General features: G+C 38.0%; 1 protein-coding gene across 2 annotated transcripts in view; it reads right to left on the minus strand.

Annotated features, from left to right (window-relative positions):
- gfra1a (gdnf family receptor alpha 1a) overlaps nt 1-9,467 on the minus strand; it is an 86,037-nt gene extending 76,570 nt beyond the window's left edge. The window contains exons 1-3 of one of the 2 annotated variants that reach the window (XM_055170411.2): nt 8,903-9,467; nt 8,074-8,370; nt 7,482-7,565 (exon numbers count right to left, since the gene is read on the minus strand). In XM_055170411.2, the coding sequence (XP_055026386.1) occupies nt 7,482-7,565; nt 8,074-8,370; nt 8,903-8,942 (421 nt within the window). In that variant the 5' untranslated portion in view covers nt 8,943-9,467. The remainder of the gene's footprint in view (nt 1-7,481; nt 7,566-8,073; nt 8,371-8,902) is intronic. The other variant, XM_055170412.2, reaches the window with a different exon arrangement.
- Between the last annotated feature and the right edge of the window lie 3,719 nt (nt 9,468-13,186).

Here is a 13,186-nt window from a genome sequence, read left to right on the forward strand (position 1 = left end):
TCGAACATTGTCAGATAGTACCCCTATACATCACGTAACAGCAACAACAACAATGACGGAGTACACGCTTGTGTTTGTACTGCAGACGGTAGTGAGCCTATAAGCTTGATTAAAGCAAAATCTTCTGCTCCTTTGCTACTACAGTGAGCAACAAATGATTATGGATGATAACAAGGTTTATGCGCATGCTCCACGTCTTCGTCTCCATTTTAGTGTATCTCTGTAGCACAATTAGTTAAGAAAGTTTCACCATAACATTCTGAGCTTTAACAGTTAGTTAATCCTCTGATACACTTCAAAGCAAGAGCTGAGGTGAAAGGCAAACTGAGAGAAACACAGGAATCAATGCTTTCTTGTACTCACAGCATCAAGTTTCTATCTTTAACATGGCTCGCTATTGATTGGTTTCCATAACGGATGCTTCCCTTAGCTGCGGCTAGGACAGAAGAGAGTTTAACAGAACAAACTCCAATATAGAGAAAGGGGAGCTGGAAAACGATAGTCTGATGCTTCCTTATTCACCCACCTGATCTAACACCCCAATAACCATTCTATCTGCATGAAAGGCTTTTGTATGGGACGGTGGACCTTTCCAGAACAAGCAGCGTGGTGCAGCAGGCTTTTATTGTGTGCAGTGGATTCTGACATTGATGGGTGAGTGGTTTAAGAAGAGCCTGTCTAGCGCTGAGCTCCACTTTGGTTGCGATGAAAGTAGTTCTGGTGTTTTGTGTCAAGAGATTCATAAAATACTGTACTGGCACGGCAGAGAGCAATGCTATGTGCTGTTTGAAAACAGCACAACTATCAATGACATGTGAATGGGGACGCTAAGTACTTGCTAATTAACAACAAAGAGAACACATTTTACATGTTTTATTGCTGTCACAGTGCTAAAGTCTTACATAAACTGTGTCTGTGTTGGGTTTGTGGTGCCAGCACACTGTTGTACTGGTATAGTAATGCTTTCTGTCTGGAGCTGATTAACCAAAAGCAGCTCTGACACAAGCTGGCTGAAGGTGTTGAAAGCTTCGCAGAATCATGTCAGTGCAGGGATTTTCAGAGAGTTGCACGGCAAACCTGGAAGGTCATACAACTCACACTGCCGAAGGTTTACACATACAAAAAAAAAGATTATGTAACCCTTCACTGACCAGTAATAAAGAGGGAATCATTGTTCATACACCAGGCTCTCCTGAATTTGCCAAGTGGTTGATGTCAATCAACCAATCAGCTTTCAGGAATAAGTTTACAGTTTGTTTTAGGTTTAAGCTTACAACCAGGATTAGCAGTTTCTAGACCATTGTTATACTTATCATGTCCCTCTGATTTTATGGTTTGGTTATGGTTAGGATTGGGGTGGGTTTAGGTTTTATTTACAAATATTTTGTCTTTGGGTCAACCCAATATGTTGCCCTGAGGACATCTCTCACTTGGCAAAATCAGTTTGAGCTCATACACCATTACCTTGAGAGAAAAAATGTAGCTTACTCTTAAAAATAAAGGTGCTTAATAGGTTCTTTACAGGGCTGCCATTGGGAACCATTTTTAGTTCCTTAAAGAACGATTTAGTCAAAGTTTCTTAGAACCCTTTTCATACATTTTTTTTAATAATCTAAAGAACCTTTTTTGAAACAGAAAGGTTTGGTCAGATGTTAAAGCAACACAAAAGAGTTTTTGCTCTTTGCTCCCCCTACAGGTTAGAAGTGGAATTGTCCATTACCACTGTCGTGAATACTGCAGCATAGCTGGCTCTGATTGGATTGTAGGTCTGCGTAAAGCAAGTTTTTGTAATTTTCACTCGAACTACAGGACCGCGGGTTCGCTTTTAGCCAATAGAGGGCTGCAAAGTGAATGTGAAAGTGCCGTTCACCCTGTTTCGAGTGGATGAACGACTGAAACTTTTTTGGAAACATTATTTTAAGGTAAAAAAAACTCTTTGGTGTTGCTTTAAAAGTTCTTTATGGAACTATTCAGCAAAAAATGGTTCTTCTATAGCAATCTGAAGCACCTTTAAATCTAAGGGGCTTTTTACACCTGGTCACTTCATGCATTTTCTCTGATCGGATAGCTATCTGATTGTAAAAAGACCAGGTGTAAACGTTTTCGAGACGGATTTAAATATGATCGCTCAAACCACTTCAGGAGGTGGTCTGGGACAAATTTCACACGAAACTGGACAAGTGTAAATAAATCTGGTTGATGAAACCACATATGTCAGCACATAACTCCTCCCAAATGCAAACACGTCACTCGGAAGTTAGCCGGCAAATAGGCAAACAAACAAAGATGACACTCTCTTTGCTTTATGGAGGGACAACAGCGGGTACAAAGCTTCCTAGAACCAATAAAAGAGTCCAATGACAAACTCGAATGATATTAAACAAAGATATAAAACTTTGAGAAAGAGAGTTTTGTGAACGCTTTTCCCGTTATACAGTAAAACATAGAGTAAGTGCTGCTTTTTGTTGCATTAACGTTGTCTTGAGTTTTTTAAGGTGGAGTAATCAATAGTGTATTTGCATTTTGCACGGAGACTCATATCCGTTTTGCCAAGGCGCATTTATGTGGCCAAATGTAAATGGAACAGCTTTAACAAATCAGATAACTAACCAAACAGAGAAAACACATGAAGTGACCAGGTGTAAAAAGGCCCTAAAACACTCTCCATGCATGTATGTGAATGCAAAAGCTTTTTTACATGACTTAATTGGTTGTTGTACTACAAAATTGCATAATAGTATTCTGCAAGATTTTCTCGCCCAGAAAGAAAACTAATAGCTATTTCTGCCATTTTAAACTGTAAATATGATGCTAACTTTGTCACCTTCTTGAGTTCTGAAGTTTTAATCAAATGCAAGTGTTTTTAGGATCACGAATGTGTAATGTATTTGACATGCATTTACATCTGTACACGTCTAAAGTACTTGTGCATGTATGTATCTGGTCTTATTTATGTCTGCACGATTCGATACTGAAAAGTGGGATTGGAAGCCTGCATAAAGGAGAGCAATAGGCACTAGATTTCCTTAACATAAAGGAGAAAAAAAAACGCTGTGTCCAAGAAGCTACAAATTTATACGACAACTCATCCTTATCCATAGCTGGGCTTTCCAAAATTGTTTGATGTCCTCCTCTTTTTTCCATGGCTACCCTTTCATTTAGGCAATTTTAGTCCAGCCAACTCAGGCAGCATAAAGCTGGCTATTACACTTTGTGTCAAATTCTTTCATCGGCCCCATTTGTTTTACAGGGCCAGTGAGCACTAAATGACAATTGGCTGATATAACAAACTCCACGATTTTACACCATGCATCTTTATAACAATACCAAGCTCTTGTTTTCTCCAACTTGTGCTTTTTTTTGTCGCCTCAACTACACTGAATACCGCTGTCTGGGCCTTTTTATGATTTTCAAAGGATCTGAAGTTGTTCTAGTTTAGATGCTCTGCAGCGGTACATGGGCAAACTAGATACTGCTCTGAGATGCAGAGGAGAAACGATGTCCGGAGAAAGAAAGTAAACCATGTTTGGTGCTTAGACTAACTCGGTTCTCTTCCTGAATAAAGCCTAATGATGTGGGATAATGCAAAGTCAACTCAGATCAGAGAAAGAGAGGCACACTCTCAATAAATGTGAATAAAATGCAGTAGCTCAGAAAATATCTATCTACCTACCCATGAGAAAGTTAGACTTACACATTATATTTAAATAATATCTCTTACTCTATCATGGGCAGAAAGCTGAGTATTCATATTTGTTTTATTCAGGTCAGATGTACACAGTCTAAGTAAACAAAAAATACAGCTTATGTTTTTCTGTCCTCACCAATGTTTGTTTACATTTCTGTCCATTTAGAGCCAAGACATATGTTTACAACAAAGAGCAGAGAGAAAGAGAGAGAGAGTGAGAGAGACCTGCCAGCACGTCCATCTACAGCAGTTCATGTAGTAACAAATAACAGAACCTTTGACCCAGGCATCACCCTGTCTTTGTATCAGTTTTATTGGCACATGGGTAAATCAGGAGCAACAGACCTGAGAGAGGAAGCCTTTAAGCCTTCAATAAGCCATTTAATTGAGTGGAGAACAGACATCAATACAGGTAGTAGCCAGCAGGATACTCAGCAGGAAAACAGAGGGAAAGAGTACAGTGTGTTTCACACAGAAACATACAACTCAACACCACAATATCTTGATCTTACAATTTTTTATTTTAAAATTAATTTAAAAAAGACTCAGTAATGTCATAAAATATATAGTTTCAAGTCTTTAAAATGGTTTCAGTTACATAAAGAAAATTCTGTTTACTTTAATTAGTAATAAAAAATATATAAAATGGGATTTAAAGGAAAAGTTCGGTATTTTACACTTAAAGCCCTGTTTTCAGATTGTTTATGATGAAATAGAACGGTTTTGACTGAAATTTCGACATATGCGGCTGCCCCGAGAATTTTTGGGTGTTTGTTGTATTACCTCCCACCTCTACAATGGGTGTATTGGTGCACTGGAACAATCCTTCCTAAAATGCATTAAACTTTCGTTAACAAAGACGTGAAACTCACCGAGTTGTCAGGGGTGTTCACTGATATCCTCACACAAAAATCGCTGCAAAAGATGCTTTCCAACAGGTGTTTTAGCATTCGTTCTAAACTTGTGGACCTATTTTTCCAAACGCCTCACACTCGTACATTCTTTCGTTGAGAGCTTGAATAATAGACACTCCAGCCCAGTTGGTGGCGATAATCCGCCTTTGCCAATTGCAAGAATACAAACAAAGTTCCCGGGGCGGAGTAATACCGTACCTCACAACACACCTAATACAAGTCAGTGGAGTTGGCAAAAACTACGATAAAACCTGTTGGAATGCGTCTTTTGCAGCGATTTTTGTGTGAGCATATCAGTGAACACCCCTGACCACTCGGTGAGTTTCACGTCTTTGTAAAAGAAAGTTTAATGCATTTTAGGAAGGATTGTTCCAGTGCACCTATAAACCCATTGTAGAGGTGGCAGGTGATACAAGAAACACACGAAAATTCTCGGGCCAGCATCATATGTCGAAATTTCTGTCAACCGTTCTATTTCATCATAAACAATCTGAAAACAGGGCTTTAAGTGTAAAATATCGAACTTGTCCTTTAAATGATAAGAGCACTGATGTGATTGATTATTGGCAGAAAATGTGACTATGTGAATGTACCAAAGTGAAACTGTGCAAAACAAAACCAAACTGCCTGCTTTTATTCATTTAATTTCTTATTTAATATATTAAGTATTACAATGTAAGCAGTACTGCAGAAAAAGAAATGAAAAATCCTTTGTGCATCACGTGTCTTGTCACAATAAGTGCCTGCTGCAGACGTGTCTAAAGGGTTTATGATAAAAAAGACGCTCGCATTTGCCAAATACTCGCATAATCTCATGCATAATCAGAGTTTACTGTATGTATTTTGTGAACGTGAGCACCTATAAGTGGTTTTGACACGTTTGCAGCAGTTGGCACTCACTTTGACAAAACACGTGCTGCACATGGCTCACACGACGCAACAAACACATATTTTGAAAACACGAACAACACACATGACATATTTTTAATTTGCGCCCCTGTGAAAAGCAGTCACGAGCCGCCACCGGTTGGCTAGCCACAGGCTAATTAATAGCTAGTAGGTTCAAGGCTGGTGCTGTATGGCTGATAACATCCTTTTCTCCACTACTTTCAAAACAACTTATAGAACTTGTTTTACTGTATTAGTAAAACACAATTAATATTTTCATAGTTGTTTTTAATACATAAATGAATACAGTTTGCATTAGGGCAACAAATATGCCAAATAAAAAGCTAAATTCATCTTTGGAGCTATTTGAACCGTGACCTACTCCTTCCAGACACTCAGACTGTAGTCTGCCCTGTCTCTGTCTCATAAATCCTCAATGTAGGTGGGGAACTGATTCTCCGCTTGGCCTGTTTCTTGCCCATGGAACTCAGCCGTCAATCAATGTAAAGAGCTTTCCAATGGGGAATAAAGAGCACCCTCAGATTTAGAGCACTCTGCCGTAACGCTCTGTCATCACAGCCATGAAGAGAGGGTGGGGGGGAAGAGTCGAGGTACATGCTATTTTAATTGCTGTGGTGTTTACCAGCTTACTCTGAATGCCCCCCAAGGGAACTCTAACCACGTTTTCTGGTTCTTCACTTTCATTATTTTGATTGACATGACATATTATTGCCCCTTATTTTGGAAGGTTTAAGTTTTTATGAATTGTAATAACTCAAGTAAGTTTTTCTTCCTCTACATCTGTTGAAGCTTAAAGTGACAAATTATTAAGTCGCTGTTTTACACAGCATCTGAAGACTGGCAGTTCTTTTACTGTTTAACTAATTTTGTACAACTAAAAAATAGCCACATAAAGGTTTCACGTGTCGTAATTTAAATGACCCCTTACAACATATTTTCAGTATGCAACAGTTTTTGGTACTTGTGAGCACCCTAAACATATATATATATATATATATATATATAGCATTAATGTCATGGTATAGACATGAAGGATTTATTTGTTTAACAATTTATCCATTTATGTAATCTGTAATAGCTAGTTTTTACTGTATGTATTGTATCACCCACACTGTATATTTATCATATGAAAGTATGTATACTTTACCACACGGTGCTAGATTAAGTCACAGTGACTTTAAACATACAGTATAAATATTTGTTCAGTCCAAATACAACCAGAAACATTTTAAAGATACTTTAAACATACAGAAGCCAAGTTTATTCTTTCAGATACATTCAGAATCCAATGTTAATAAACTCAAGACTTCTCCTCCCTTACCAACTCTCACTTTCTGTCGTGAAAATCAGTTGAGAAACACTTAAACTTTTATAAGCTGCTGTTAACCCTTTTTGCCGCCATCTGCTATGAACACATTCACAGCAGATCTTTACTCTTTTCAATAGGCCTCTCTTTTTAGTGAAGTAGGGAACAACACTGCCACCAAGAGGATGATCCAAGTCAGCATCCAGCATCTCAGGACAGATTTACACAACCCCTCATGAATGGTTTGACTAAATAACCAGAAGGGCATTTATGAAGTACTTTCATTGCAGCCTGACACCCATATAAATACAATTAAAACGCTACTGTCACACCAGCAACACCTTCAATCACATACCCAAAACAAGCTATTTCAAGTTGGCTAAAGTGTACAGTGCTGTTATAGCTGACTGAGCACCATGAACCATGAAAAATCAGAACTATATCTCCCCATGCAAGATTCAGAAGATTAGAGACCAGAACATCGCATGCGAATAAAGAGGAAAAGAGGGAGAAAAACAAGATAGATAGAAGAAAGTACTCTCTATACCAACAGCCCTTCTGTTAAAGATCTTTTTTACATGCGCATACTGTTGCATTTCAACTAACAGCCTTTATTTTTCCATTGTGGGTAAAAGAAAAGCAGATTAAAAAATGCAAATCCTACCTGAATAGATTGGGGCAAGTCGAAATATATCTGAGAGTCGGGTGTTCACGGGCTCATATGGAGAATCTTCAAGTAAATCATTCCCTGTGAAATAAATAAACGAAATGTCACAAAAACCAATACATACAGACAAATGCTAATGCAAATTATTATTAAATCTTACTGTAAATACATTATTATTTTTTGTATTAAGTTGTGTGCTTTATAGTCTGGGAACAATCCTGTCTGTTTTTATTTGTAGGAAATTGCTTTTTGGGTCATTGATTCATGGAACAGGTTTACCAGAGTCAGTGTCTGGTTGATTGGTTATACTGGTCAGTTGGGAAGAGAAAGTGTCTGGCCCAGCACACACTCATACGTATATGCTGTACACTGACATAAAGCATAAAAGACCTCACACTCCATAAAGTTTTATGTACACATTTCACCGAGGGCTCTGAACACATCCCAGTGACCCTATGTGATAACAGAACGTAAGAAAGCAATTTCCTATCTCAAGCAATGCACAGGAGCTTTGTTTTGGATGTGCACATCTTATACTGCAATCTGTTACAGTAAGTATGGTGACAGCACATGTTTACAGCTTGCGCACCTTGTAAATGCTGATAAATTCCCCAGTAGATGCGCAGGCAGTTCTTCTCTTTCTTCATGCCTCTTTTACAACGACAGTTGTACAAGGGACTCTGCTTTAGTGCGTCCAAGGCAACCCGACATTCATCCTTCGCTTCAGTCACCATGCTGAAGTTTCCCTCTCTTCCAGCTACACACTGCCTCATAGTCCGATACTTTGTGCTGCATCCCGGTTCTTTCAAACACAGCTCATTCGCCTTGACACAGTCCAGCCGGTTTCCACTAGTAAAGAAAGACTCCTCGGCAGATAACAGCACATCTGTACAGAAATAACGATGGGTTGTTATTTATTTAGGCCATTATATTTATTATGACAGCTTCTGTTTAATGATCATAGGTCAGCCAGCGCACGCAGCGCATAACAGTAACGCACGCCATCAGATCTTAATCATAATAATAACTGTTCTTCATAATAATAATAATAATAATAGTTTAAAGTAAATATTAATGATTTAAAATTATGAATGCAGGATTTATCAAAATTCAAGCTGCTTTAGAGATTAAAATATTTGTGAATTAAATATTAAATGCACTTGAAGATGTTAGCAGGTTTAAGTAAAACTGTTGATATTATAAAGAAAGTAACATAATAAAACAAACGTTCATGCACCAAACAGTGGACTTTATATCCGCCAAGTGCAGCATGGAGACCTATAGTCTTAAAAACTCTTTCTGATGATCTTGTGATCACATTTTATTGTTTATGACGAATTCTGCACCATGCTGTAGCCCACTACTGTGTATAATTTACCAATCAATCTCTGCACATGCAAAATCTCACTCCAACTCACCCAACAGTGGTAAAATGATGTAAATCGCGGCGACGATCATTGCGTTTTTATCCGTGAGTAACACGCGCTAAGTTTGTTCAAACAAGCAATTTATTGTAACGACCAAAATAATCCTTCTTCATTTAGGTCCATTGAAACATCGCTGTTCAAAATGCACATCCAGGATATTTTAAAATATTTCCGTAAACTGGTCCAAATGTCACCAGAAAATATCAAGTGATTTCTTGGATTAAGTCTGACAAAGACTAAACAAGCAGAAAAAGAGTCGCGAGGCAGCAGAATAAAACTCCAGCTCTCAAGATGCGCGCGTGCGTCTGAGCGCGCGACAGAGTGCTGTGGCGTTCAGCTGCGCTGTAACCAAAAACCACAGGCGACTCTCAGCGCACTCTCAGCGTTTCTGCGTGAAACATAGCTACAGTACAAACGGAGTACGTTTTGTCAGTTCTCAATGCTCTGAATATATCCAGATTGTCTCTGTTTGAGATTGTACAGGGCTATGAGCTCAGTGATGCGCTGTTTTCTTATGTTTCTCTTGTGATCTTGGTGCTGACGCAAAGGTGGCTTTGATTGTCGAAAAGATGTTATCTGTAGAACCTAACCTGAATCAAATGAGTGTGGTAGATGGGAATATTGGAGAGGGGGGGGGGTAGACAGATCTCCGTGGGTGCATAGCCTACTATGAAAAAAAAACAGACATTCAAACACAGTGGCGGTTCTACACGGAGGCCAAGGGTGGCCCGTGCCTCTGTAGACATGTCCCTGACCACCCCTGTGGCCACCCCGTGCTGACCAAATAAAAAAGTATAAATTTATTTAGATTTTACACGCGAGCGCCAAAAGCGGAACTAATGCGACGCAACGTCTACACGGGCAAATTAGAGCGGCGCTCCCAATCACTGTAGCTGGCTGCGGGTGATGCTCGGCGAATTTGTCCCCAATCTCCCGATGTTGTGAATGTGTATGCAGGTTTGGGCACTGGTAAGGACTCGACTTGACATTGGGACACTGTTCACTTTTTCTCCTGTGACGTGGCTGCTTAAACGCGGTGATCATTCACAGCTGTTATCAACAACCGGTAAAACCAACATCTCGCTAACTTTTTAAAGTTTACACATTGTAAAAAGCGCTGTAATTATGCTCTTACATATACGTCCATACAATTGGAGGAATTTAATTAAATGTTACATATAAAAATGTTATTTTAAATACTGATTAGATTGTGGTCCCTAATTGTCTAGCAATGTGTGTTTATAAGTAAACTAAAACAAACATTTGTCTTTATAAAAGTTTGCATTTCATAAAGTTTATTGAGTAGGCTCACATGCTTTTTGGTTGGGGGGCTTTAGAAAAGAGCCAAGCTCCCCTTTTGCACCTGCACTCACTCTTGTATTAAATAAATATTTATATGATTGTAAAGTAAAATAAAGTTTACGGGGCAGTTTCCCAGAAAGGGATTAGATTAGTCCTAGACTAAAATAAATATAAGAGCTGTCCAAACTGAAAACAACTTGCAATGCCATATCTTAAAATACACCAGTGCCTTTTGTTTTGCTTCAAAATGCACACAAGTAATGTATTTAGTAAGGCATGATTGTTAAAACTAGTTATATTTCCTAATTAGTCCTGTCTTAAACTAATTCCTGTAACCACCCCTATTATCTTTAAATATAATTTCTTGCCATTTTTTGTGTGCCCCTCTGGTAAAACACTGGCCCCTCCTTGGCCCCCCTAGTGAAATTTGTCTAGAACCGCCACTGTTCAAACAGATATCTTCTTTCAAATGTTACATTTCTTAATGGCTTTCGCAACATTTCAGATGTAAATGTTATGTTACTGGAGAAACGGCTTCTATGCTGACTTTTGTCATTTTTGAACAGTCACATGTGTGATTAAAATTCGATTAGTCTCCTTATTGGCAGCAGAAAGATAAGCACATTTTTTTCTTTTCACACACGTGTAGAATAAACTTTTCACCAAATTACACAATAATAGTAGCCTACAGTAGCCTATATTTTAACGATTAAATTACTGACTTTATTTACCAAAATGTACAATTAAATACAGTATGCCATAAAAACTTTAAGTTTTGTTTCGGCATTTCTTGAGAATAATAAATACATTTTTGATGCGTTGTTCACACTGCTCACCTCGTTTAAAGACTGGAGGAGGTCGCCATCTGTTGGTTGTGAGAGTTTTACTAATGAAAAGTGTTTTTCTGAGAGCAGTTTGTGGTTAATCCTCTTATTCTTTTAATTCAGTTGAATGACTTCAAAATTACATTAGTTAATTATATATAATTATTATAACACAAAGAAAAAAAATCGAAATCTTACTGACGTTTGTATTTGATGGATTCTGATTGATCAATAATTGAAAACCAATTACCAGACCAATTGACTGTAAACCTGTTCGACCAACAGGCACTTAATTCTGCCGACCTGATCTCATTTTATTATAATAAACATAAGTGGAGATCTATGTTTTTACATACTAACGAAATATTTCAACATTTAATTGAACAATTAGCATCTTATGGAATTGCCCTGTATTATAAAGTGATGAAACAACTCCATCTAATTTGGGTTTGTGGGGCTGTGGTGGAAAAAGAAAAACCCTCTATAATTGAAATGTAATGTAATTGATACCAGGTAAAAATAAAAGGTGTTGAGCATTGTACTTAAATATTGCCCATGTTGAGCTTTTTATGGGTAATTTATAATATGAATAAATGTAGGCCAAGTCCGTCCAGATCGTATAAGCGTTTACATTTTAATGCACTTCATGGCACCAAACCACTGCTTCAAGCAGTCTCGTGGAAATTAAAGAAAGCAAAAAAGACAAATAGACCCAAACGGCACCGAATTACATCTACTGATTACGTATTTAGACACGTCACTGGTAGTTTAAATTGCACTTTAAAAGTAGGCCAGTGATGAGTGAGACAACACGACAGCGTGTGACTGAGCCATCTCGCTATGCGATGCGCTTAGGTAGCTACATCTTCCAGTTGATCATCGGCGAGTAAACAGAAAGGCAATTCATCACTGCCAATCTGTATCCACATGGTTCTCAAAGGGTAATAACGATGCAGCTCGATAATAGAATCTAGAGAAAAAAATAACCAAATCATGGTACCAATCCCAATGTTGCTTATTTGGTCACAAAACAAATGTTACATGTGGGAAATGCAGAACGAATAATTTAACGCGATCGGAAACTAGATATGCGCAACGCACTTTGAAGCTGCGCGTCATGATTGAACTTTGTGCCCATTACAGATACACATTATCATGAACAACCCTTACGAAAAGTAACCATGGTTTTACTACAGTTAAAACAAAAACATGGTTACTGTAGTAAAAAAAAACATAGTTCAACTATGGTTAGTAAAACAATAGTTTTGCTGATTGTAAAAAAAACATGGTTACTACCACAACCATGGTTAATTTTCGTGAAAATGAGTAAGCGATTTCGGACACTGACCTAAATATCATGGGTCAGAGAGCTAATGAGATTCATCATAAACACGTGTGAAAAAAATAAAATAAACACCTGTGTGGATTCATAAACACCTGTGTGAAAGAAAATAAATAAATAAATAAACACCTGTGTGGCTTTATTGCTTGTGCTGTGAAATGGTAAAGTTTACTTTCTTACTGTTTTTCACATTTGTCATGTTTATTCTATTAGTTTATAAATAGAGCGAAGCAACTGCTTATAATATTTATTTACTGCTGTTTATTTGTTTAATCAAAATGTGTATTAGATTTTAAATAAAAGATAATGCAATTATTTTTCATTTGTTTATTTTCAAAAAGTAGAAAATAACTGACAACAAGAAGTAACAAAAGTGTACTAAATGTTTGGTGTTTACTGTCAGTATCCTTCAGCTGATTCAAGTTACGCGTTCGTTTCCCGTTGCATCATGGGAAATATGAGTGAACGAGTGTACATCGAAGCCGTTTCCCAATGTCAAGGAAGGATCCTCGGAAGCTAGAATTTCGAGGATGCTACGTCATCGACGTCCGTCGAAGGACTGTTCCAATGTCGAGGATCCTCGAAATTTCAGCCAAGGACTGAGTCCTTCGTTCGACAAATATCCCATATACAGGAAAGGATGCAAATTTGTATCCTTCGCGCTCTTCACGCGCTGAAATCACCCACAATCCTCTGCGCGCAGCACCGAAAGCACACCTTTCAATCACGTAATGACGTAATGACGTGCACTTGCTAGCCTGTTCCATTTAACGTGTTCTTCGAATGCTTAAAAGGAGCCTCGCCTCG

Source organism: Misgurnus anguillicaudatus, chromosome 11 (assembly GCF_027580225.2).
Source record: "Misgurnus anguillicaudatus chromosome 11, ASM2758022v2, whole genome shotgun sequence".
Lineage (NCBI taxonomy): Eukaryota > Metazoa > Chordata > Actinopteri > Cypriniformes > Cobitidae > Misgurnus > Misgurnus anguillicaudatus.